Source organism: Juglans regia, chromosome 7 (genome assembly GCF_001411555.2).
Source record: "Juglans regia cultivar Chandler chromosome 7, Walnut 2.0, whole genome shotgun sequence".
Lineage (NCBI taxonomy): Eukaryota > Viridiplantae > Streptophyta > Magnoliopsida > Fagales > Juglandaceae > Juglans > Juglans regia.
Genome location: NC_049907.1, coordinates 3,382,010 through 3,408,756, shown reverse-complemented (window position 1 = coordinate 3,408,756; position 26,747 = coordinate 3,382,010). Strand labels below are relative to the sequence as shown.

At 33.4% G+C, this 26,747-nt stretch overlaps 2 protein-coding genes across 2 annotated transcripts; one reads left to right on the top strand and one right to left on the bottom strand.

Annotated features, from left to right (window-relative positions):
- The first annotated feature begins 2,133 nt into the window (after nucleotides 1–2,133).
- Nucleotides 2,134–3,763, top strand: LOC108995384 (probable galacturonosyltransferase-like 1). Its single transcript, XM_018970956.2, has one exon. It carries the CDS (start codon nucleotides 2,260–2,262, stop codon nucleotides 3,319–3,321), a length of 1,062 nt encoding a protein of 353 aa, XP_018826501.2. The 5' UTR covers nucleotides 2,134–2,259; the 3' UTR covers nucleotides 3,322–3,763.
- Nucleotides 3,764–10,813: 7,050 nt separating this feature from the next.
- LOC108995386 (probable vacuolar amino acid transporter YPQ1) lies at nucleotides 10,814–15,489 on the bottom strand. Its single transcript, XM_018970959.2, has 12 exons — nucleotides 15,125–15,489; nucleotides 14,921–14,963; nucleotides 14,646–14,672; nucleotides 13,864–13,962; nucleotides 13,631–13,740; nucleotides 12,444–12,615; nucleotides 11,989–12,090; nucleotides 11,794–11,889; nucleotides 11,664–11,684; nucleotides 11,458–11,516; nucleotides 11,259–11,349; nucleotides 10,814–11,089 (listed from the first exon to the last, which is right to left on the bottom strand). Exons 1-12 carry the CDS (start codon nucleotides 15,340–15,342, stop codon nucleotides 10,985–10,987), a joined length of 1,143 nt encoding a protein of 380 aa, XP_018826504.1. The 5' UTR covers nucleotides 15,343–15,489; the 3' UTR covers nucleotides 10,814–10,984.
- Between the last annotated feature and the right edge of the window lie 11,258 nt (nucleotides 15,490–26,747).

Genomic DNA, 26,747 nt, shown 5'->3' with positions numbered 1-26,747 from the left:
ATAATTTATAGCATTATCAGAAACAGAGAATTCACCCCGGCCCCCAATAATTATTGGAGTTTGTTTTGGGCGTTTGCCGTGCTTATCACATGGACTAGTACTTCTAGGTGAATGAAATATGGTCCACCCCTAAAATATTTAAATTATTATTGATATTTCATTATTGAATATATATGTCTATCATTATTATATATAAAAAATATAGGTTAAAAACAGACTCAAAATATAGAAAAAATTTTAGAGTATGGTGATAAAAATCAATCAGTCCACATTTTTTTATTAGGATAGGCTGATTTGATATCATTTGTAACGCTTGATACAATTAAAATTTTATTAGAACCATATATTATATTATAATGAGTAAAAATTTTTCATTTTCAAACAATGTATGATTTTATACACCATTTATTCTTATCACTCATCCGTTTGAGAATATATCACACATAGAATCGTTGAAGGGCTGTAACGTGCTTTTCAACTAGAGTACTACTTTAATTTGTTTCAACAATTCAGTGAAGACGTTGTAATATCATAAACCTCATAACTCACCTCCCAATCAAAAGCTGCATGCTTTTAGATCAGTAGAGAACTGATCATGATCAGAACCTAGACTTCAGCTTAATTTATCAAGGAATTAATTCCAAGAACTCGATCCACATGAGAAATTAAGTAATTTGGTGTAAAATGATATATACTGAAATACATGAGAAATGAAACCCTAATAATGGAGGATATGTTCACCACTTTTTCTGTTCAACAAGCAATAATCAATTTATTGAAAAGCATATGCATGCATGTGAGGTGCACATGCTGCATTAATTCAATGATATATATAGTTGCATGAGCTTCGTGTATTTTTGCAACGAAAAGGAAGTGCGCGCCTAGTCTTCTTATATATCTAATCGACAGATCGATCAAAGTCCTGTCACTACTACTACTGATGATCAAGTACGGTACAAGTATTAAACACGACCTTTTCTGGAGGGCATCCTTGTGTCATCAGAAAAAGAAAACAAGAAAAAAAAAAAAACCAGAATAAAAACCAAAAACACATCAACATCGATCAATTAATGATCATTGTAGATGAACTCCTGTTAATTAGGAAGTTTTCTCCATGATTCCCATTTAAAGCTAAAAGACAAGGTTTTTGTTTTTACTGTCAAATTAATGTAGATCAGAGTGAACAAAAGACAGAAATTGTCTTGCAAAGTAAAAAAAAAAAAATGATTCACTTGCCTACTTAATTTTCAAAAAATTCCATAATGTTTGCTGTTTTTGTATTTTAATCAAATACTTAGTTATCAACATTGGATGGAGACAATTTAATTGACAAGAACAGGAAGAAATTAAAACTGATCACCAAAACAATTGGAGAATTTCATTTTTCACTTCCTACTTTTAGTTGAGTAATGAAAAGGAAAATATAAAGTTTTATTATATATATATATATATATAAATAAATATAAAGAAACCCCAGAAATATAGATATAATCATATAATAAATATAAATACAATAAATATAGATAGATATATATATATATATATAATTATTATGATCTACGTACGTACATATTTTTGTTCTGGTTTGGGGCTCATGTCATTTTCTATCTTAAAAAGAGGAAGGAGCCAATTTTTCTTTCCTCATTAAAGATTATTTATAGACAATTACCCGCAATAAGGACAGGTGTAGAATCGGATGACCTGGCCGGATTGTAGGCACAAATTTTGGAAACCGGAAATTACTGAACTGCCCAGTACCGAGATAATTAACTTTTTTTTATTTTTGAAGTGAATGCGGTACTTACACACTTGATCAACATATATGAGAGAAAAAGAAAAATGAAGAATAAAATGCTCCCAAACCTAAATAAGTGATGTTACTTCTGCTTATTTTAAGAATTAGGTAGTTTAGTTTGGGTATTGAAAATATTAAATATATTATTATTATTTTTTATTATTTTTTATTATTTATAAAATATTTATAAAATATTTAAAATATTATTACTTTTTCTTAGATTACAAAACCATGCAAAGCAGATTTTACCCTAATTGTAACTATCCTCGAAGGTAGCACACAGAACTGAAGACACTCACATTACCCTAAGCCTATATTTATGCCTCAAAGTTTTAGCACGCACACGAGACATATCTATTTGCTCACACATTTTACTTTTGTAGAAAAAGTTCAGAGAGAGAGAGAGAGATGGAGAGGGATTTTAAGGAGCTTTCGTGATTTTTGCTTCTCAGCACACCCATAACATGCCAAGACCATCACCACCACAGAAGCAGCGACACCACCACCACCACCTCTCACTATTCCTTCTCGCCGTCCTTCTCCACTCCTTCACCGGTAATGCCGCCACCACTCAACAATTCCGTGAAGCTCCCAAGTTCTACAACTCCCCAATCTGCGCTTCTATTTCTACTGCAGCTGCTGCTGCTGCTGAATTCTGCTCCAATGAGGCAGTCCACGTCGCCATGACTCTCGACGCCGCTTATCTCCGTGGCTCCATGGCCGCCATTCTCTCTGTTCTCCAGCACTCTTCCTGCCCTGAAAACATAGTTTTCCACTTTGTCTCCTCCTCCTCCGACCTTCTCGGCAGCATCATCTCCAAATCTTTCCCATACTTGAAGTTCCGAGTCTACGCTTTTGATGACTCGGCGGTGTCGGGACTCATCTCCCCCTCGATCCGAACCGCCTTGGACTGCCCTCTCAACTACGCCCGAAACTACCTGGCAAATCTCCTCCCTCCATGTGTGCAGCGCGTGGTCTACCTCGACTCCGACCTGGTCCTCGTCGACGACATTGCCAAGCTCTCCGCGACCCCACTGGGGGACCGAGCAGTCCTCGCCGCACCCGAGTACTGCAACGCGAACTTCACCTCCTACTTCACACCGACGTTTTGGTCCAACCCTTCTCTGTCCCTGATCTTCGCGGGTCGCGAAGCCTGTTACTTCAACACAGGTGTGATGGTCATCGACTTGCAGCGGTGGCGAGACGGTGACTACACGACCAAGATAGTGGAGTGGATGGAGCTCCAGAAGAGGATGCGGATCTACGATCTGGGCTCACTGCCACCATTTTTACTGGTTTTTGCCGGGAACATAGCTCCTGTGGATCACCGGTGGAACCAGCATGGTCTCGGGGGGGACAACTTTCGTGGACTTTGTAGAGATCTGCATCCTGGTCCGGCGAGCTTGTTGCATTGGAGTGGGAAAGGAAAGCCGTGGGCTCGACTCGACGCGAATCGGCCATGCCCGTTGGACGAGTTATGGGCTCCTTATGATCTTTTGCAAACACAGTTCGTTCTCGAGTCTTAGAAGAAGAAATGGTAGAATTAATTAATTTTCTGCAAGTCATAAATATTACTTCTTTTTTTCTGACATTTTTAGAGGAATTGGACATGAGTACTGGCTTATCATATATCAGAAAAGATCAGCTAGATCGAAGTTATAAGCGTTTCTCGACTATATATGAGCCTCATCTGCAGATTTTGATAAATTGGGGTACTGAGGGGAGGTCATGTTTTTGTACATTACAGCCATTAACGGATCTTACTACTGCAGAATGTTCTCTTTTTCTTTCTTTCTTTCTTTCTGTTCCTGGGAACAGGGAATTAGGGTTACTAAAGAAGGAATCTATATATGGTTTGTTGAATTTTCTTTTCTTTTTTTGGGCTGGAAATACGCTAGTCATTTCATTCTCTTATGACCTTATATATTTTGTGAAAGTACTCGAAATGATGATCATCAGTTTATTTTATGTTAATTACTTAATTCGCTCCTCCCATTATACCTCTTCACAAAATCCCTTAATGGTTAGAACTTGAATTTGAAATGAAAAACTCCTTATATATCTAGCATTACTCGAAGTAATAAGATACAATCCTAGTTGACATATCATGAATTGATTCTTAAAAAATATTTTTTTTAATATGCTCCAAAACATCTTAAGAGTAAAATTTCCCATATTTAAAGCTATTTTATTTAATGAAATTTTGTGGTGATGTAATGTGAAATCGAAATTGCAAAATTATGAAGGAAATTGATTGAACTCAAACCCCTGCGCGCTCGTCCTTGTTTTACTCTAATTCGAATACAAGGCTAATGTCGTTCTTGTTGATTTTGTACACATGATGTCCTTGGGAAGTTCATTTTTGTGTCTTCTATGGTCTGGCTAAAGCTAGCCAGCCAGCCAAACATCACTTCAAAGGATTGACAAAATGATGATCAGTATTCTTAATCATTGACGATTAGGTATAATTAATAGTACTGTTTCTAAGATTATCGTAATTTGTCGGCAAGGTTAATACATTATTATTGAAGCTTTCTATGATCTTTAAATATTAATGATTATTGCTTTTTTTCCATTTTTTTTTATTAATTTGAACATGATTTGTCATAAAAGTTACTAGCTATAAACTTTAGGGTGATTTATACCCTTTTTAAATAAATATATATCTTTGAAAAAGAAAACTTTTCAATAACGAAATCTATTTGGACAAACGTTTAGTAATACATAATCAAAGTGGTGATCCCATCATTAATCATTTTGGTGCCTTTATATTAATATATATGTCTACTGTTAGACTTTCTTTTAGACCTTAAGTTATCAACTAAAAGAAGACTTAGGCCATCGATATGGCATGGGTTATACGCATTCTATAAAATCATGGTAGCTAGTACTATTAAAACTTAATTTTAAGAGCGAAATACTCGAAATTCTATATAATAATTGCATCAGTTTTTGATGAATTCAATTACATACAGTAGTACTCACAATGACATGCATATTTTTAAGATTGTGTGGATCTTAATTAAAAATCTATTCATCATGATCATTTTTTTTTATCATTCTCTCATTGTCACGTGACGTGGCATTAGATTATAAATTTACAAGTAAAATATAATAAATAATTTTTAATAATTTAATGATACATTATAGGATGATGGGTGGATGATGAGTAGCATTACTTTTTACTGATTCAACAGCTTCACGTTAAAGAAAGGGAAGGAAATTAACCTTTTCCGGTAGGGGAAAAATTCGAATAGTACTACGTAGGTGGGGTGCATGGTCTGGTTTTGGTAATTGCGTGGGGATAAAGACATACATGCAATTTTGTTCTGTTGTAGTCATGACAAGCTCGCTCCAAATTAACATCTATATATATACCAAAAACTAGTTTCCAAGGGGAACGGGAATCTCATGCATGTGGATCAACAAGCTCCGAAGACACTTATAATAAGGATTGATCGAGGATCTTCTCTTTTATTATAGCAGACGACGTAAAAGCTTAGGCCCCGTTCCTTGTTTGAACGTACGGAACAATTTAGCTAGGATCGAAGCAGCTTATATATAAATATGAATATATTATATGCCCAATGAGTTATATGAGTACTATAAGGAAAAAAAAAATATTTAAGACGAGAATAAACTCATTTTGATAAAAAAATTATCATTTTTGTAATAAATAATTAACCATAAATAAATATTTTTCTAAAATTATAAGTACAACTGAAAAATTATGGAGTTTCGGGAACGAGGACTTGGAGTAGTTTTACTCAAAGTCACCATCCAACAATGTATACTTTGATCATGACTTATGCTATAATGGCTTTTTGGCCACTAGTACTGCATGGACTGTCATCATGTACATGATCATATATATATGGATCAGCTTGCTCCCAAAGTGTAAATAATAGCTAGCTAGCTGCATGTGATTGCAAAGTGTGGCGGGCCAATGAGTACTGATCATCAATCATAGTTTCATTACTAATAATTGAAGTTGCGAATATGATCATCTTGATCACTACCTTCTGTCCATATATACTTTGATACTTCCCTTTCGGTACGTACGTACCTGCATTCCCATTCACTAATATCCTATTTTCGAGCTTCTACATCCACACAAAACATAAAAACAAAATGTTTCAATAATATCATGAGTACTAGTACTACTGTTATTTTCGCACAGAACTGTATGGCTACAGATGGCTCATATATATATATAATTCAGCTTAATTATATTTTAAAAGATTCTATTAATAAATTTTATATACCACACACCATTATTTTTATTATTTTTTTAATTTTATTTTTTTATTAAACGTGTAGTATATAGATAATAAATAGAAGAATTTAATTATTTTAAGAAGAATAAAATTTAAAAAAATTAAAAAATTAAAAAAATTATGATATATAATGCGGGAGATTTACGAAGAGCAAAGCTCAGTTGTACTACTTGACAATTAATTAGCTTTTAAATGCAATGGAAAATTTACCATTTTTTTTTTTTTTTCTCTTTTCTATCGCTCTCCAAGAAAAAAAATCCAGGACAGTTTATGTACCCTAGCTAGGTAGGAGAAATCTAAGGCTTCCATGCATGCAGACAATTGGCCAGTAATTCTGCTCGCGAGATCTCTGTTGCGTTAATGGAGGTCCGAGTTTCAGGCACTAATTAGCGTCAACTTATTGAAATTTTAAAGATCTACGAATTACTTATCATATTTTCTAAATTTCAGTCAACTCATCGAAGCTTTTATGCATAGATATGAGGAGATTTGACATGGACCTACAATTAGTACTATAAGTCTATAAATATAGATTATAATGGTCTATATATATATATACTTTTTTTTAAGCAATTAATCATAGACTAAATGATTACAGGATATAAAATTTGATGGGATGGGACCCTCACAATGTTTCTAAAATCAAAAAATACAACATAAAAGAAATTAAAAAGAAATAATTTAAATCCAAATAATTGATTTCCACCCCTTCCTCGTAAGGAGAAACGGTTTAAAACGATTTTTATATAATCTGATAAACATATTTTAAAATTATTATAGCTAAAAGTAAAGAGTTATGTATTATATTTTATTAGTTTGAATTGATTGAAATAGACTTTTACGACCAGTTTAACTTGATCCTTAATTAAAAAAAATAGAAATATAGGATGGTCACAATTAGAAATTGTGTCAAATCGCTGGTGAAAGATTTTCATTGACTGTGGCAACGCATGCAACTCACGCGCCACACTAAGAATGGAAGTATAGGTCAGCCGCTAGTTTCAAGGGAGTTGCGCGTGGCGGCATCAGGCTCTCCAAGGCACAGCGGCGCGTGAGTCTCATGCACGGCATAAGCCATGCATGAGATGTACGCAACGCACTTTTAAACTGATTTCTTTTGCTTTCTGGCAGATCGACAGTTAAAGAATCTGGTGGTGGAGTGTGTATTAGTCGAAGGAGGCCAGAAGACAACAAATCAGTCTATTTCGATGCTATGGACAAAAAACTAAAAAAAACAAGAAAAGAAACCATAGAACAGGTTCGATGAAGGGCGGACAGAGGGAAGATGGGTGGAGCCGAAGCTCCAACCTCCCTCTGGCCAATGAACGGAAAACAAAAATACCTGAGTGGTTGAAGGTTTTTATCGCCAAAGAGAGAGAGAAAGTATGTCTTTTTCTAAGGCTCTATTCTAGACAAGAGATAACTTTATATATCTATATACCTTAATTTAATGCATGAATGGTGCTCTCTCCCTCTAGTTTATGAAACATGCAAGACAACATGATCGAGAAAGATCTGCTCCATCTGCCATATTACAACGGAGTTTAAGCAATTTCACATGAATTAAACAGGAAGTTATAATTAATTAATTAAGGATAAATTATAGCTTAATTGCTAGTAAACAATACCACCAAACTTGAATATTACGGGACATCATTTGTCTGCTGTGATTAAGCAAGAATACCAGTACACACAAGTCTTTTATTATATACTTTACTTCATCTTGCTTTCGTTCAATCTTTTGTTAATTTTTTCCCTTTTTTTTTAACGTTTGATGAAGATAGTTATAAGTTCCACATTGCTAAAAAAGTAACACATTCATCAACAATTTACAAAGAGAAATATTAGCGTACAACTTTTTAACAATTATTTTATAATGTTATAAAATGAAGGATAATAATTTTATAAAATCGAGATTTATTTATAATGATGTGGGCACGTAAGCGTAGGAGGCAAGAAAAATCGGAATTGGGTTTGGAATTGGATAAGGACCTATTCAATGAATCGGACAATTCATGATAATTTTGAATCAAATATTTCAATGTTGATAAAAAAAATTAAAATCATATTTGATGCAATTCAAACATTTAATATCATGTATAAAAGAGTATAAAAAAGAAGTATAAAATATAAATTTATTGAATAGTTTCAATAAAATATGATATGAATCTAAATAGTTTCAATAAATATGTAATTTATGTATTTAACCTCAATATTTGACATTTTTTTGCATTATATACGAAAAATATAAAGACCATTAAATTATAAACACATGGCAAATGTAGTGTTTTATGCACAATCATAAATTTAATATAAAATATTCATTCCGATCCTTAATTTGTTGTTCAACTAAAAAAAATAAAGAACTAAATGTTTTTATCTTTCAGATTTTCTACATTTCTTATTGAATACAAAGACGAAAAAGTTAATATATGTTTAGTTCTATGATATTTTTGTACAAAAAATTAAAAGAAAAAACTCAGTTAATTGGTGGATAATTTAAAAATAAGTACAATTTTAAATCAGTTGGAATTAGTTCAAATCAGTCTAAAGTTGACTAGAATAAGCCTGAATCTGTCGATTGAAGTGATTTAGTAAACAATTCAAAATGTTCACTAAAATCGATTCGATTTCTTATCAATTCAATTGGCTAAATCGGTCTAAATCAAATCGTTTTTTCAAACTTTGGGTGTAGGCATATTATTACCGATGTCCAAAACAAACCGAAACATATCTCATCACGTGGCAATAATGCATTCAAAAAATAAACAGAATGATTTTTTTTTTAATAGACCATTTCTTTTTTTCTTTTTTGCCGAAATTCTCCAAAGGTTGGCGAATACTTGTAGTCACTTAAAAAAAAACAGATAAATATAAGATTCATATGAAAAGAAATTAATTTTTTAATAGTAAACTCTATTTTTTGTCAAAATGATTATATGGTACTTGTGTACTCTACGACTATACGTAATATTACTCAAACTCATTAATGATAGATGCTTAATTAATTATGGGTAGCTCACGTGCTTAACATGATCAACACGTCGCAGATCAATATGATTGAATTTTGAGAAATGATACTTGCAGTCGTGAGTGTGCAAGCGTCGTGCAGTCGCTTTTAAAAAAGTGAATAAATATGGGACCTACATGAAAAGAAATTAATTTTTTATGAGTGAATCCTACTCTTTTTCAAAGCGACTGCATGACGTTTGCGCATTCCACAACTGTATGTAGCATTACTCTTGAATTTTATGTTACTGTTAAACTCTTCTCATGGGCTGGGAATCCAAAATTCCATTATATTGCAAACCCAAGATGCCAGCCCATGAATGGCATAAGAGGCCTGGCCTTTTTCCTTTCCTTTCCTTTTTTTTTTTTTTTTTTTTAAATGGGCCATTATGGATCTCGACTTTATTTGAATTTTCTGGTCGAATAAGATTATTTCCTTTTTTTAATCTGCGGATGAGTTTGGTTTCTCCTTATTTATTACTTTTTCCCCCTGAGAAAATATCATCGGAGAGGTATTTTACACATGTGCAGGTGCAAAGATGGAAATAGCTAGGAAGATCCGCAGGAGATAATATTCAGGATGATCCAGTTAGAATCATTAGATCCATTTGGCTAGATTATGAACCATATACTTTTTAGCATAATAGATTTTGCAAATGAGTAATGCTAAATATAGATATAGGTTAGATAAATGTTGCGCACTCATTTTAAAAAAAAGTGAGGTTCACCATACATCACACACATTTACTTAACATCTCACACACCATACACCACATCTCTTTTATTTTATTTTTCCTTTTTCTCATAGTAAGTATGTAGCGTATAAATAATGAGTAAAACAACTCATAAATTAGTTTAGTAGGAATAAAATTAAAAAAAATAGAACAATTCTACTTATAATTCCTTACAGTGTACACCACATACTAATATGTGATTTGTTATTTTTTTCATTCTATTTACATACACACATATTGCTGTGTAAACATGTGTGTTTAAATATTCAAAATATTTATACAAAATTATGAATCGCGAGCAACTTATGTAGTAGTGTTGTTTATTTACAGCGGCCATAAGAAGATGCTTTTCTAGACTGTCTTTTGTCATATTCACAGATGAGACAATTGCATATATATATAAATGTGTCCCACAAGGATAAAATTATATTTTAAATAAATTTATATATGAGCCTAGCTAGCTACGTTTTGAACTAGTAGTAGTAGTATGATAAGACATGGAATGAATAGAATTAAATATGTAACATCTTATATATTAATTGTCACCATGTCAATTTTGTTCATGACATGCCATATTTTAAATAATTACTTTCTTATTTTTAGTGAAAATTTTCAATAGTACTAACTTACTTTTCTTTGAGCATAATAAACTGATGATCATAACCGTGCAGCTAGCTGGTCCACATCATGAGTCTAATTAACTAACTAAAAACAAAGAAAAGCAGGATATAAAGTAAATGATCCCTCATATAATCAAATCACACTTTAAAGCACCTTTGGCAACATTTAAATTAGATCAGATCATATATATCAACTTCAATTCAAGCGGTCGATTCCATAATAAAGTATGGCCTTTGGAAAATTAAGAGACAATATGGGTTTGTAGTTGGTAAAACCCATATATAAATATTATTAAACACGATCAATCAACGTAACGTACAGCCAATGGTAATTCGCCAGCAAGGAGTAGTGTTTGCACTGGTCATGAGTACTAGTACTGTTCCAAACGATAACGCAGAATATCACCAATTATACGTCTACATTAATAATATATAATTAAGCTCATGATCTAACCGGTGAGGATAAATTAGGTTTAAAATCCGATTTGATGACATGACTTTGGTACGTAAGTATCCTCAAATAATATTACAAAATCCAATTAAGAAACATCAGATTTTACTTGCTTCCACGTAGTCTTCATAATCTGATCCAGTACTACTACTTGTGCCTGGCGTCTTTCGAAGATGCTTATAATAGATATACTGCAATATGATCTGTTTTTGTTAAGGTATCATGTATGTTATATAGATAATACTATATATGGCGAGAATTATATAATGACAGTGATGAAGATGTTGAAATTCATGAAGAAGAAGAAGAAGAAGATGATGATGATGTGGGGGTAGAAATGATTATGATCTTGATCAGGCACGAAAAGGATACAAATAAATCAAGCGCCACGCATACAACAGCATCCAGCAACCATGGCATATTGGCTTTGATTTTTTCCCATTCAGTTGTCCTTACAAGAATACTGCATGTGTTCAAGTAAACAGATTAATTAAACATGAGCTGGGAATTAAACGACAAGGAAGAAGATGCTTCACTTGATGATCAGTTCAGTTCAGAGAGAGAGAGAGACCTTGCCACGTAAGTAACGTTGGCGACCAGTGCAAAAATGAACATGAGAGGATTCAAGCCCTAAAAAATTAATTTAGAGAGCGAAAGGGTCTTAATTAGTTGTTGGAAAAAAAAAAAAAAACACTGCAAGATATTGAAGGTATGGTAGAGAGAGAGGGAGAAAAAAAAAGAAAAAAAGAAGAAGAGGCAATTAAGAGAATATCATACCTCTACACTCCCCCTTTTAATCTGTCCGGCCAATTAAACGTACATGTTCAAGAACTTTGTTAGAGACTTTCATACAGCAAAGAAACAAAAAAAAGATTAGGTAGAACAGTTGAAAATAATATATACTTACATTTAACCATATCTGGGGGAGTCGTCCGCCCATGTAAATGGCAGCCATCAGCCATCCCAACCACTGACCGTATACACTCTCTACCCCACCTTGTTCCTGTTGCAGCCTAATTGTAAGAACTTCCCAAAAACAAGAAGAGGATCTTGTTTAATTTAGTTATATAGTATTAATCAGAGGTAGAAATTATAATCATACATGTAAGAGCTTCCTCCCAGTAAGTCCCAAGTACGCTTCTGTCAAACCCTTACTATGTAGGGGCAAGTTGAGTGATGTAGCTAGAAATGTTCCATAGCCTACCTGTAACATGTACCATGCATGCAGCAATAACGTGTAGGAAATTAGGTGATTTTAAAGCGAAATTAGAGGATAAATTTGGGTTTGAATGTGGAGATGCGCGCATGCTATTTTCAGAAATATTGATGTCATTTCATAAATAATGAGTACTGGTTCAAATAGCAAGTCATGATCTAAGTTCTGTTTGTTTAAGACATTTTGTTCTCGGAAGGAAATTTTGTTTGAATATTTGTTAGAATGTGCAAATTATGCAATGGGAAGAACATGAGCAGTAGCAAATGATCATGATCAGTGCCAACACCCATGCATGATTGCTTGAATATCTGGTAATTAAGTGGAAGATGAAGACAACTTACCGATCTTGGAATAGGCCTGGGCTGGCTAGTGGACTTCTTAGAGTGGGCTGGAGCTGCCTCATCATCTGACGATGAATCACTGTTCAGTCCCATAGCCGAAGGACCACTTTTGGCAGCTGTTAGATATGTTCGAAAAGGTGGGGTGCCACTGCCAGCCAAAGATCTTGCTGAACTGTAAAATTCAAGAAAAAATATTCTTGTTAGTTATCTAAGCCGCATACGCATAAAACTCTCTATCCAAAGTCTAAGGCTCGGTCTGGATAGGCAAAACATCTCATCTGTATCTTATCTGGGTTGTACGGTCACAAAGTTTTACCTATCCAAAAATTGTATTTCATCTCTAAGTTTTAAAAACATCAACTTAAATAATCAGTAAAAAAACCTTGGAAAACTGATAGTGAACAGTTCAAAACATTAAATTAATAGTACAACCTGACATGAACAGTGCTTAACAATACATGAACAGTGCAAAATCTCAAGGATTAATTGGATACTCTATAAATACCATGGGACCCCACCTTTTTTAAATCCCAAAAAGTCAAAATTATCTTATCTCACTATCCAAACATATATTTTTTTACAAACTATTTTATTTTTTTTAACTCAAGAAATTTTACTACTATTTAAAATAGGGGCTGCTTCAAATACAAAATGATCACACACACTGATGTAGCAGTGTTCCCCATCCCCCCCCCCCCTTTTTTTTCTTTCTTTTTTCTTCCCCTTTGTCGTGCCTCTCCCCTCCCCCTTTCCCTCTCTGTCTCCACCCTCCCTGTGCCGGTCATGGTGGTTGGGGACCACCTCAGGGCAGGCAGAAGCCGCCGGCGGTCCATGCGGCACCGTCCGATGAGGACATGGGAGCTCACGGCAGCACCGTGAGCTTGCCGTGAATGAGACGGTGCTACTTGGACCGCCGACGGCTTCTGCCGGCCCTGGGCACGGGAGGGCAGAGACGGAGATGAAAAGGAGGGGAGGGGAGGGGGAGAAAAAAGAAAGAAAAGAAAAAGGGAGGGGGGAGACGTGGCATACTGACATCAGTATATGAGATCATTTTGTGTCTATAATGTTTTCCTTTAAAATATATTTCATCTTGTTTCATCTGAAGTGTTTATCCAAACCGGGCCTAAGATTAATCGAGACAACATAACATGGTAATAAAAAAAAAATAAAAATGATATTCTACGTACGTGATGTAGAACTCTCTTCGAGGAGTTGCTTTTGGCGAAGCTCTAGGTATTGGAATGCCTGGATCAACTGACTTAGGTCTCATTAATGGTTTTTTATGATCCTCTTCAGCCTATAGTATTGTACAAGAAAAAGAAGAAAAGATAAGAAATACTGACTGTGTGTGCATTTTCAGATAAGAAGATGAACTAATTTGTAGTTAAAAGGGAAAATTAGTAAGATTATAATTATGTACCGGATGGTTAGCTTTGACCTGTCGACGCTTGAACCATCTGCGGATGTAGTCATAGTACACGCTCTGCAATACCAACACTATTGTACTGACTGTGTAAAGCTGCAACAAAAAAACAAAAATTATAATTATTATACGTAGGAAATTAAATAACCCCAACTTGGGTGGCAGAACGTCCTAATGGTAATATCAACCCAATCACCGGGAGAGTTTGGGTTAATGCGTTCGGGTTGGAAAGGAAAGTTGCATTGGTCTGGTCTCAAACTTTTTATGTTTTTACTGGTCCTAATTTCCATTAAAGTAGGTCTCATATTATTTATTATTATTTAGTATTATTGAAGTATTTATATTATCAAAAATAAATAAGAGATTCGTTTCTAAATTTGAAACAATTTCTAATAAAGTGGATCATACATTTATAACTTATTTAAATCAATAATAAATAATATCGTAATAATAAATAAATATTTGTTAGACTTGCGGGATCACTTTTTAACTTTTGAGCGATTTTTTTTTTTTATTTTACTAAAGTTTCATCGGCTCACACAACGAAACCAACCAAGCCTAGCCTGCAAGTTGGGGTTGGAACTTGGGACGGAGGACCAACTCAAAACCTTCGGGTCGGCTTCGTTCCAGCAGGACCTAGCTAGCTACCTCAGTTGCAACCTTAACTTATGTCAGGCACCCTCACGGTACCTCGGTTGCAGCAGAAAGTGAAAGAAAATCATGAAGAAATATTGCAAGAGTTAAGGTTATTATCCAAGTGAAAGAGTGGTATTACGTACCAGAGCCGTATAGAACTGGGTAGGCAACTGCATCCAAAGAAAAGTAAATTCAGATCGAAGATTAATTTTCTTGTTTTTTTCATTGGGAAGAAAGAAAAATAAAGGAAGAAGTTGCTTGTGAGGACCAAGATAATATGCAAGAAGATAGACTTGTGATATTATTACAGATGGTAGTGGCAGAACCAGAACCACCTAAATTCAGACCATTTTCTGGACCACTAAACCGCCAAACAACAAAACTAAGGATTTATGTTTCTCAGGCGCCTCACACTCACCGTTGCAGGTTCCAGAAGACAGCCAACCAGATTAAAAATATCTCTGCATCAAGGAAATAAACATGGATGTTATTTGAAAAACATGGTACTATGAAGAAAATTAAGGAAAGAAAGAAAGAAAGGAAGGAAGGAAGCTCTGTGCGGCGTTCTATCTGTGTGTGTAAGGGCACGTGTTTGTCACTAGGTAGGGGAAAGAGAACAAACCCAACAATCCAAGTGAGCAGAAAAGCAAGAGAAACTCCATGGCCGGACTTGGTCTGGAAATTGGTGATGATTTGAGGGATTTCTGCCACTCCCCAACAGACTAGACTAATAAACCCAAAACCAAAAGATAACTCATCTCTCAGATTGCAGAGGCAGTCTTTAAAATACTTCTCAACCCAACGCGCACAGGGCTTTTGCTCCTTTGCACAGTATTGCATTCTCTCAATCTCTCTCTCTCAATCTCTCTCACACGAGTGCTCCACTGGTTGGTAAGGTTGGCGATGATTTTAAAGCAATAGAGGGGTTTAAGTACTAAATTACAAACTCATGAAGTACTGAATGGTAATGCACAGCAGCGCACGTCGGACCTCTCAAATTCAATTGACTCTTGTCCTTTTATGGGTTTGATGCCTTAGTAAAAGTAAGCAAAGCTATCATTAGGTACCCATATTCTGCCTTCTCCCATGCTACCTAATATTTATTATATATATATATATAAATAATTGCATTTTATATAAATAATTTTATAATTTAATGCACATAAAATCATGTTAATTTATAAATTTTTATTATAAAATTTCTCTATGATTAAAATATTTATATATAAAAAATAATTTAACAAAAAAACATTTATATATATATATATATACATTATATTAATATGTGTTCATTGTTCATTGCCGGTACGCATATTAATTCTTGGCGGTGGTCCTTCCTTTGCATCGCCATATCAAAATTAGCCCAAATTGACGATTGAAATCACTCAAACAAACGATATGTAATAAGGTGGAAGATAAGAACAAGATCATGTGCGTCTTGAACATGATGACATTCACGGGAAAAAAAAATATTATATACATTTTATTTCACCCGGCCCTTTCACTCTTTTGTCCTTCTGCTTCAAAGCTTACAAAAATGAATAATCTGTTCTCCAAACTTTGTTGAATTGACCTTTGTAAAATATGACTTTTGCGGTCTTGCTACGCAGTGTAATTAATTCGGTGCTAATTTACGGCCAAAATCCAGGGTATTTCGAACGTTTTCCTCACTATATATATGTTGAACTCATGTATAACAAATGAAAACAAAATTAATACAGAAAAATGTCCCTGTCTGTCTTCATTAACAACATATACAAGACTACAAGTAATATAATTTCTGAATATTAAATGATGTTATTATACATATATATATGTACGAGTTGCAGTCATCCACTTTCGATTTTTTTTTTTTTTTTTATTTTATCTTATAGTTTTTAACTTTTCTGACCCTTGCCTTTTGCAACTTGTCCACTACTTGGTTACGTGTGTATATATGTATATATAAGTGAACAAAATAAATGTGAATCATGTGTACATCATGTAACACCATTGTGTTCTTTTTTTTTTTTTTTTTTTTCCCCCCGGCATGCTAGCTATATTGAAATTATACTTGGAACTTTTGTGGTTTTTCTTTGAACTTGTGCACGCTTACTCTAAGTTTTATCATTTTTTTTATTCCAAAACTGTTTAGTTTCAATTAGAGAAATGTTTTAGCTGTAAAATGATTATATATATAAAAATAGATTTAATGGATTACATGAAACTATGTCAATTTATAAATTTATTTTTGTAAAATCTTTATAGATCAGCTGTAGTACTTCTCTTTCAATTATGAATTATGACTTTTATTTTATGCTCTTTCAAATGATACACCAGCTTCGCTAATTAATTAGAAGATATTTTAACCAAACCCTAAAAAGAAAAACATATAACATTTAAGGAGTGCACCTTTGACACATGCAAGCTTAATTACACTTAATAAGGCAAAGATTTCATTCCTTAAATTGATAAATTAAGTAGAAGTACTACAGCCTGCGGAAACTAATACTTTCCCAACTCAAAAGGATTCTCTGTTTATTTTTGCACAAAAATCTTACGCTCTTTTTATATATATTGCGGAAATCCGTAGACACTGAGTGATTACCAGATTGTAGCTATACTACCTAACTTGGAAAAGGATTTTCAAACTAATCACACATACACTCTTTTAAAAAAATAAATAAATTTGAGATTTATATAAAATAACTAATTTTTTTTTTTATAATAAACTCATTTTTTTCTAAAAAAGTATGTAATATTTACCCATTTTATGATTGTATATAACATTATTCAATTGAATTCTTAAGTACCGATAGATTCAACATTTTGAGAAAGGCATATATAATTTTAGGTCAACCATACAATCGAGCTCATAGCATAATGATCATGATGTGCATCTTTATCTATCTCTCAGCTCGTTTGTTTTTCGAAGGCCGATAATACATCAAATAATGTAAAACATGACTAGTTTGTCAATTGTTGGCGAACAAGGCGCTGCGAACCATACCCATTTATCTGGCCAAGTTCAATGTCAAAAAGGGACAAACTCCAGCAACCCTACAGATATTACTTGGGGGTGATCTGCTCTCTGCTCCAGCTCCTTTTTACTTTGATCCTAGCAAGGCAGCTTGTTCCATATAAAACATGAGTTGAACCTGGACTCCACAGCCATCCAGGTTCATCCTTTCCTCCCCATCTTTTTCATTTCATGATTTTCTGTTGTGTTCTGGGTCTGTGACTCTGTTGCAGCCTGATCATCATGTGCTCTCTTTGAAATCTAGACCTAAATGGGTAATTTTCTGCGTGATATTAGGACTCTTTTGCAGGTTACACATTACGAAATAAAATATTTTATTGAAAGTTAAATATAATATTATTATAATATTAATTTTATTTTAAAATTTAAAAAATTTAATTATTTATTATATTTTATATAAAAATTTAAAAATATTATAATAATTATATAAGTTAAGATAAAATAATTTAATTTAATTTTTTATATCTAACTAGTACTAATTTATCACATATTATTAAAGTCACCCAGCTGGCTACGTACCCCACAGTCTGAGCTGCTGACGCGACATAGTCCAGAGCTGAAGATAAGAAAGGGAAAGCTGCTGGTGAAAGGAAACTAATCCTTCCTTTGAGAGTAATGTTGGAGAAAGAAAAGGACAGAAACGGCGACGGTGCGCTGCACCTTGGAGAAAAACAGCACATGACACGTGTACTGGAAATGTCTGCTGCTCATGTGGCCTTTGGGATGAGTTTCATGTTTATCCACCGCCCTGCTTGGTTAAATGGATTGAATGAATGCTAGCCGACGCTGCATGCAGCAGCCGCCCTCGGATAACGTTTTCGATTTTTCTTCTGAGCAGATAACGTAGTACGCTTTCGATTACCTACGTTCCTTATGATCTTGTTGCACTTCTTGATCTTGGTTGTCTCCAGGACCGGAGGCCGTTTCTTTACGTGGAAGTTCCATCGATCGTATATTAATTTGTTCTTGTATATTCGAAACGCTATCGTTTATTAATTATTTGGTAACAATTACAACAGAAGATAGCATGCATGCAGGAAATCTATGTCATACATTATCTTTATTATATTTCGGCAAAGAAATTATTTTGGATAAACGCTCAAAAGATGACGACATGATTTACTACATCAATAATAATTGTGATTAAGGATAAAGTTAGATTTATAATAAAGAATTGAACTATATTTCACTTGATTATTTTATTGAAGCGTCAAGTGAAGATCGACGATTTTCAACATTTTCTCTTCGAGGGCTACTCCTTGATATCGGTATTCATGGAGCGTGGTTGGTCACTGATTTTGGACCACAAGGACGAGGCGTTCTAGTTCGTGGCATATATTTATCTCGTCACCAACTTTTATAGAGGGCTTGGTGCCTCCAGTCTAGATGTTGTGGGTAAATATATTATCGGCATGCGAGGTATTTCATTCCTGTTCTCAACAGACATACTTGTCGATTTTATTGGTATCGCACATTTGGAGACTGCATATCCAAACGTGGTGCTCAAGGAGTCTACAGCTTGTGAGGAGACAGTTAAGGATGAGGGTACTGATCCTGATGGATTGGATGGCCTTTTGGATGCATAAATGAGGTAGTTGGTTGTTGGTCCAAATGCTTTTCCTTATGATGGGATGAAGAACATCAAACAAGTTCGTTTATCATATTTTTTCAAGATTCTGAACTTAATTATCGCCCACAACATTGACCCTCGACAGCACAAGACAAAAGTTAGCATGTATAAGGCGAGATTTATGATACGTGTCGCTCGTATGATGCCTATCGACCTAGTGGGTTATATATTCACTAGGATGCAATCAGAGGTTTCATACGTTACGCAAATATTTTGCCGTTCAGTCTCCTGATCATGCGATTCCTATTGTCGATTAGGGTCTTACCAAATGTTCCTGAGCGTATTCAAGAGCCGATTGGACCGATTAACGCATCCACCCTATCACAGAGCACGGGGCACTCAAGACTTCGTCTTCGTGCTCCTACTACAGAGCCGGTCAATACTCAGACCAAATATGCACGCCTGACTGATCATGGAGTATCGGCCGGTCAGACATCCATGCAGCTCGAGGCATCACGCACTCTTATTGTTGATAAGATTGCTGATATAGTGCATGCGGAGATCCATATTGCCTTTGGAGGCTTACGTACAGAGTTCATGGGTGCCATTGATCACGTGTCTTGGACTCAGGAGACGATATCTACTCGATTGACATAGATAGAGGTAAAAGTAGATTCAATCGAGGATGTCCTCAAAGAGTTGGGGACATAGTGTTTTATATCTTTTATTTTGTATTTTGCTTTATTTTTTGTATGGACAATATTTGATGTTTTCTAAGTTTGATTAATTATACATTATAGCTTTCTTTTATAAATTAATTGTTGATTACTATTATTAATTTTTTAATTGATTATATTTTTTATTAAATTAGTGTCACTGTTCGAATGTTAATTGACCGTTCGAAAATAATGATTTACATGTTCGAACGGTTTCAATAGATGTTCAAACGACAAATTACTTTCCCGCGACCCGCCAATTTTTTCCACAATTGTGAATGATTATTTCACTAGCCATAAAATTTATTATCCCTAAGTATAGCAGTATGTTTCAGAATTTGTTTGGAACAAAATCAAAATTTCATCCTTAAATCTTACATTTTGGGATGATTTTCATTTCGTTCTAAAGAAAAATAATCCCAAAAACTCAAAATTATTGTAGTGCAAAGTATTTTGCATTTTAATTTTTTTTAAATGTTAAAAAAACAAACTAAATGGTAAAAAAATACACACACAAATTTACTAGTGGTAACTATCTTAAACATTTAAAAAAAAAAAACCGTAATGCGCTCGGGCACTTTGGGATACATTAATTAGGAGGCAACCAAGCATTTTCTTTATTATATTAGGACATTAATTTGCAGACTCGTTCAATCTGTAAAATGATTAATATATATACATTGCTAGTCTTTTCTTGGTGAGGTTTGGTTTTTTGTGGAATATTGCTAGTTGTGTATATTTTATATGCTTGATTTTTAATCAAGGTATTTCTCTGTCATAAATGAGAGTTTGTGATTAATAAAATTGGAAAGGGGCTACTCTTGGACATGTGACCCTAACTCTTCATAAAAAATATATATATATATATATATATACAAATATATAACATAGTTTAATAATAAAATCTACTATTAAAACAGAGAATAAGTTGAGACGGGACATACCAAAAGAATGGGAATTTATTACTATCGAACGGATGGATTACCCTTGAGCTGGTGATCTTGACTGCTCTGGACTCTTGAGGTCAACCTCACTTGTACGGCTCTCTCTTCGGCCTACAAAAGTTTAATTTTGAAGGTAGATTCTAGTTTGGACCAAAAACGGGGGAGATTGGGCCTGGATCCTCAATTTCAAGTTTTAACTTTTTTTTTGACAAAATTGTTTAAAACTTAAGAGACATTTGTACAATGCAAATTATTTTTTGAACAAATAAGTTCTATTTGGAAAAAATAATTATGGTTAATCCCAACCATAACTAATTTTAGAAACGCTTTAAGTACATGTTTATCAAATAATAAATAATTTTTTAATAAAAAAAATTTAATATATTATTGTTTTGATGGATACATGCAATGCATCATCGGATGGAAGTTACATATAATATTATGATGGCTATATATGTGGAAGCAACATCAGATATTCCAAGTTAGCCTTTGGGCCTTAATTTGGTGATAGTAAAGGCCTTTGGCCCAATTTTAGAAGATTAGAAAAAAAAAAAAATCCGATATTCTCTATTTTAAGGTTTCGTTTAGATGTTGAATTGAGTTGATATCTTTATAAATAATAGTGAGTTGAGATAGTAAAGTGAGTTTTGTAGAGTCTATCTAAGATAAATTTAGACTTTAGATGTATTTGAATATTAAAATGAGTTTAGATATATTTATGGAAAGTTAAAAAAAATTGTAGATTCCCATATAAAGATATGTTGATTTGAAAAAAGTTGCGAGTCCCAAACGGGACCTTAAGTGACCACCTACAACCTTGACCAGCGTTACTTAATTAATTTTTAGTCTTAATTCGTCTATATATGGTGATCTGTCTATGCACCCTTTTCCCATTACGTTTTTAAGTGCCTCACCTTCTTTTCTTTTTTTTTCTTTTAATTATTATTATTGTTGTCGTTTTGCTTCCGAAATTGCTAAAGACAGTAGTGTTGTAGACTCATGAATGTATATTATTTTCACTGTTTACACAAATGTTATTCATGAGTCTGATCCGTATACACTATACATGCACGACTCGTGTCTCATGATCCTTTTATTTGATTTTTTTTTTTTTTGAAGTATTGTATTATTACGCCGCAACATGATCTAATAATTTGGATATTTCTCTTTTTAACCATACAATTACAGTTACGTACTTACCAATATGTCTATACTAATGATATAGTGTATATACGTAACAAGAGTCAAACACTTAAATTCAATGAACAAGTTTTATTTTCTTGTTTGCGTAATCGATAACAAAGAAGATTAAGGATAAATGAAAGGTAATTAATTACAAAATAGACTTATTTATTAATGAGAACTAATACAGACACAAAAAGATTAAATAAAATAAACCCACAAACTGACGTTGCTTTATGGAATCGGTTAGATTTACTTTATAATAAAAATAATTTTAAAATCTGACGTACCACATCAAGTTATATCAATTTGTGAATTTACTTTTATATAATCTTTTTGTAATTAAAGTATTTTCCTTAACTATTACTACTACAAAACGTACCGTTTTGATAACCAACATATTGTGTGCCTAACGTGATAAAAAACGCTATAGTCATTTGAACCAGATAGCATAAGACATGGTCTCCAATGGAAGAACTAGACTCGAACTCCCACCCCTATATATATATATATATATATATATATATATATATATATATATATAAAGATCAAATATGCATGATTTTAGAGAAGTTAGTTAACTAATTAGTACTCATGGCTTGCTTGGAATTTTTGGATAAATTTGGAGTGAGAGATATCACATAAATTGATATGAAATACCAAATTATAAGGAGGTTAGAGGGGCTTTACTTATTAATCTTGAAGGCATTCATATCCGTGTTGAATTGTAAATAATTTTATTTAATTGAGTGTGGATGGTTTTATATTGTAGATGATCATCTTCCACAACATACATATGTCATGAGGTCTATTCATCAAGACAAATGTTATAAGCGATGATCGAGATGAGGATAATGATTGTTCCTATCATACAGCTTATATATTCATATATATGATTGGGCTATATAATATTGCTGGCAGATTGAAGACTATGTTAATTTAAAAATAACAAAATGATAAACCTTATTTATAAATTGATTTAAGTTAACCTAATCATAATGCATTAAATTATAAATATAATTTCCTCGATCATAATTAACGAATGATATAAAATAAAAAACATCAATTTATAAATTCCTTTCCCTAATAAATTTAGCATTTCTCAAAAAATCAAAGTCGTGGATGTCAATCAAAGTGAAAGGCCATACATTATATATATATATATATATATATACACATATATATATATAGTTATTATATAAGTGGGGATTGGCGTGCTATAGTGATGTACAATTATTTCTCATTCCATTTTTTGCTTCCGTGCATGTTCTGTTCTGCCTTTTTTGCCCTTGCATTTCTGCCATTTGTTTCCATGTATTGAGGTATTTTTTTTGTCTTTTCCTTGGGTAGATATTTAGGTGGGTTTGTTTGAACGGGTGGCTTTTCGTCTTTGCGTTTCATCCATTCATTGTATTTGGTCTTCTCTCTCTCTTTCTCTAGGTTTTCCTCTTCTCCTTTTCTGTCGTGGGTTTGTTTGGACGCTTGAGTGGTTTTTCATTTTCGCATTTCGTCTGTGCATTATATTTGGTCTTCTCTCTCTCTTTCTCTGTCGTTCTCTCCGTATCGCTCTCTGTGTGGATTTGTTTGGGACGTTTGGCTTGCTCTCTCTATGAGTTTGTTTGAAACGTTTGCCTTGCTTTTCATTTTGCCTTTTCGTTTTATGTGTATGGCTCTTGGTGTTTTGTGGATTTGTTTGAGACATTTGAGTTTTTTTTTTTCATTTTGTGCTTTCGGTGGTACTTGTCGAAGAGTAAGGGTTTTTCCAAAAGTTGTGATTTTTTGCAGGTTGAAGTTGCGGTTTTTTGTGAGACTTTATTTTGTAAACTTGTATCAAACTTAGTTTTTGTTTCTATGCATTATATTATTTATTAATCAAATTTTCTTGTAAAAACCACAATATTTTTGTAAATAAAACTGTTTCACCCAACTAGGCAAACGTTCCTTGGATGTTTCATTACTACTAGTGTGTGTATATATATATATATATACATATATATGGGTGCTCTACTCACCTTATGATTTTGTCCTCTCAAACTTACCACTAATGCAATTGAATTTTTTTTTGTCAAATATTTTTTAAACATCTAATTTAAATATTTTTTTTTAAAGTATGGTACCACTTTATTAACAGTCACTTCTTTAACCAACTATCAAGAAAAAAAATTAAAATACCCTAAGGACAACTTTGAGGAACACAATCATGAGGGCAAGTATCATTTTCTTGAAACTTTACACGAGGTCTTCTTCTATGTAAGATTTACCATTACGAAAAGGCAACATTAATATTCCAGGAAAGTCCAATTGGCAAGAAAGAAGGGAAAGAGAATATGCTCAAATTAATTGAATTTCCTTTTTGTTTTTATTTTCCTTTTAATTACAGCTTTGCTACTACATTAATTATTAATACAATCCATTAAGTCGTATTAATTTTTAAGAGTCCATCTGAACAATAAGTTTCAGATAGCCAGCAATACTCTTTTATCTTTCTAATTAAATATTACAAAAGAAAGTGGGGGCAGTTTGTAGCTTAATATATAGTAGTTTGTAACTTTATATATAGTAGTTAACTCTGATCATCGAGCGTTAGTTAATATATATATATATATATAGAGAGAGAGAGAGAGAGAGAGAGAGAGAGAGGGGCATAATTCACCTAATCCTGTTTCTTGGAGTTTTAATTGTTTGGTATATTTTTTATTGAGTAATGATAGATATAGTTATAGGGTGTACAAGCCACGTGCATTTTTTTTGAAAAAATTAAGATCCAATACTATTAAGAAAGTGATTTTTCTTTGAATACGTGATTCATTTTTCATTATAAGATAATGATGATGTGGCTCAATGTTATTGGCTGATGTAATAGTTAGTTACTTAGTTACATTCATCTCCTCTTGTATAAATAGGTTGATGTAAAGAGTTATAGACAACTCAGTTTTATAATACAGAAGTAAAGCTACGGAAGTAAAGCTACGCACAACTCTGCTTTACTCTCTTTCATCGTTCATTTTGCTTCAAGATTCCATGTTTAGAATCAGAATCTATCATGGTATCAGATGATTTTCTTTGATTAACCTGATTCTACGTGGATTCATTGAATCAATTTCACAATTCATTCAAAATGACGGATATGGATTCGCCTCCACCTCGTAGTTCAATTCCAAATAATTCAACTCCACCGAATCCGATCAACGATTCTTACTATTTGCATCATGGAGAAAATTCAGGTTTGATGTTAGTATCACAATAGCTAAATGGTGACAATTATCCTACATGGGCGAGAGCTATGTCCAAAGCACTCAGTGCAAAGAACAAGATAGAGTTTGTTAATGGAACCCTAAAGAAACCTGCAAATACTTTAGATCCGAAGTTCTCAGCATGAGAAAGGTGTAATGATATGGTATTATCTTAGTTACTCAATTCGGTCACCATGAATATGGCCTCGAGCATTTTGTATATCAATGTAGTGGCAGATGTTTGGAAGGATTTACAAGAAAGATTTTAGCAAGGGAATCGACCTCGAATTTTCCAATTAAAGAAAGCCATCAGCTCCTTAACTCAAGAGCAACAATCGATTAGTGATTACTTTACTCAATTAAAAGCATATTGGGATGAATTAGCCAATTATCCCCAATTGCCACAATGCACATGTGGAATAGTGAAAAATCTTTTGGAATTTCAGCAAGAAGAGTATATTTTACAATTCTTGATGTGATTAAATGATTCATTCACTAGTATAAGAGGACATATTCTATTGTTGGATCCTTTACCATCTATGAATCAAATTTTTTCCCTTATTTTACAAGAGGAAAAATAAAGAGAAATAAAGATGAATATTGCACTGAGCTTTGACTCCATTGCTGCTGTGATAAGTAAGAACACAAAGAATGTTAACACATTCAACAAACAATCTGGATCTCGAAAAGATAGACTTGTATGCAGTTATTGTGGATATACGGGTCACACCTCAAACAAATGTTATAAAATCCATGGCTTTCCACTAGGATTTAAATCCAAGAAATCCAATGTTCACTCAGAAATCAAGTATCATCTTCTACAGTTTAAGAAAGTAACGAGATTCCACAGTTATCATTCACACAAGAGCAATGTCAGCAAATTCTTGCCTTAATCAATCACTCTCCCAAATCAAATGGTCCTAGCTCATCAGTAAACCAAGTCTCCAATTTGGCTGTACAAATACCTAACTCATTTGGTATTCTTCCAACGCCAAATGTCAAATATTCTAAAAATCTTTCAGGTAAAATTCCTTCTATTCTTTCTATCTCTGCCTCTGTCAATTATCCACACATTCCTTGGATTATTGACACTGGCGCCACAGACCACACGGTCTGCTCTACCAGTTTCTTTTCTTCAATTAATTCTTATGTTTCTTCATCTGTTAAATTGTCAAATAACACTTGTTTCAGTTACTCATATAGGAATTGTAACTATGTCCAAAGACTTGGTATTACACAATGTTCTTTGTGTGCCTTCTTTTTCATTTAACCTCATATCAACAAGTAAATTGACCAAAGATACTCATTGTTGTCTTGTTTTCATTTTCAAATTTTGTTTTGTACAGGGCCTATTTACATGGAAAACGATTGAAGTGGGTGAAGAAAAAGCTGGTCTATATCATCTCTTGCAAAAACACTCGCTTGGTTCATCATCTATTGCTCTTTCAGTCAATAAAGAATTCGATCTTTGGCATTACATATTAGGCCACCTTTCTTTGTCTAGGTTACAAACTCTAAATAAATTTGTACCAGATATTAAAATCTTTAATTCTTCTCCATGTACCATTTGTCCATTAGCAA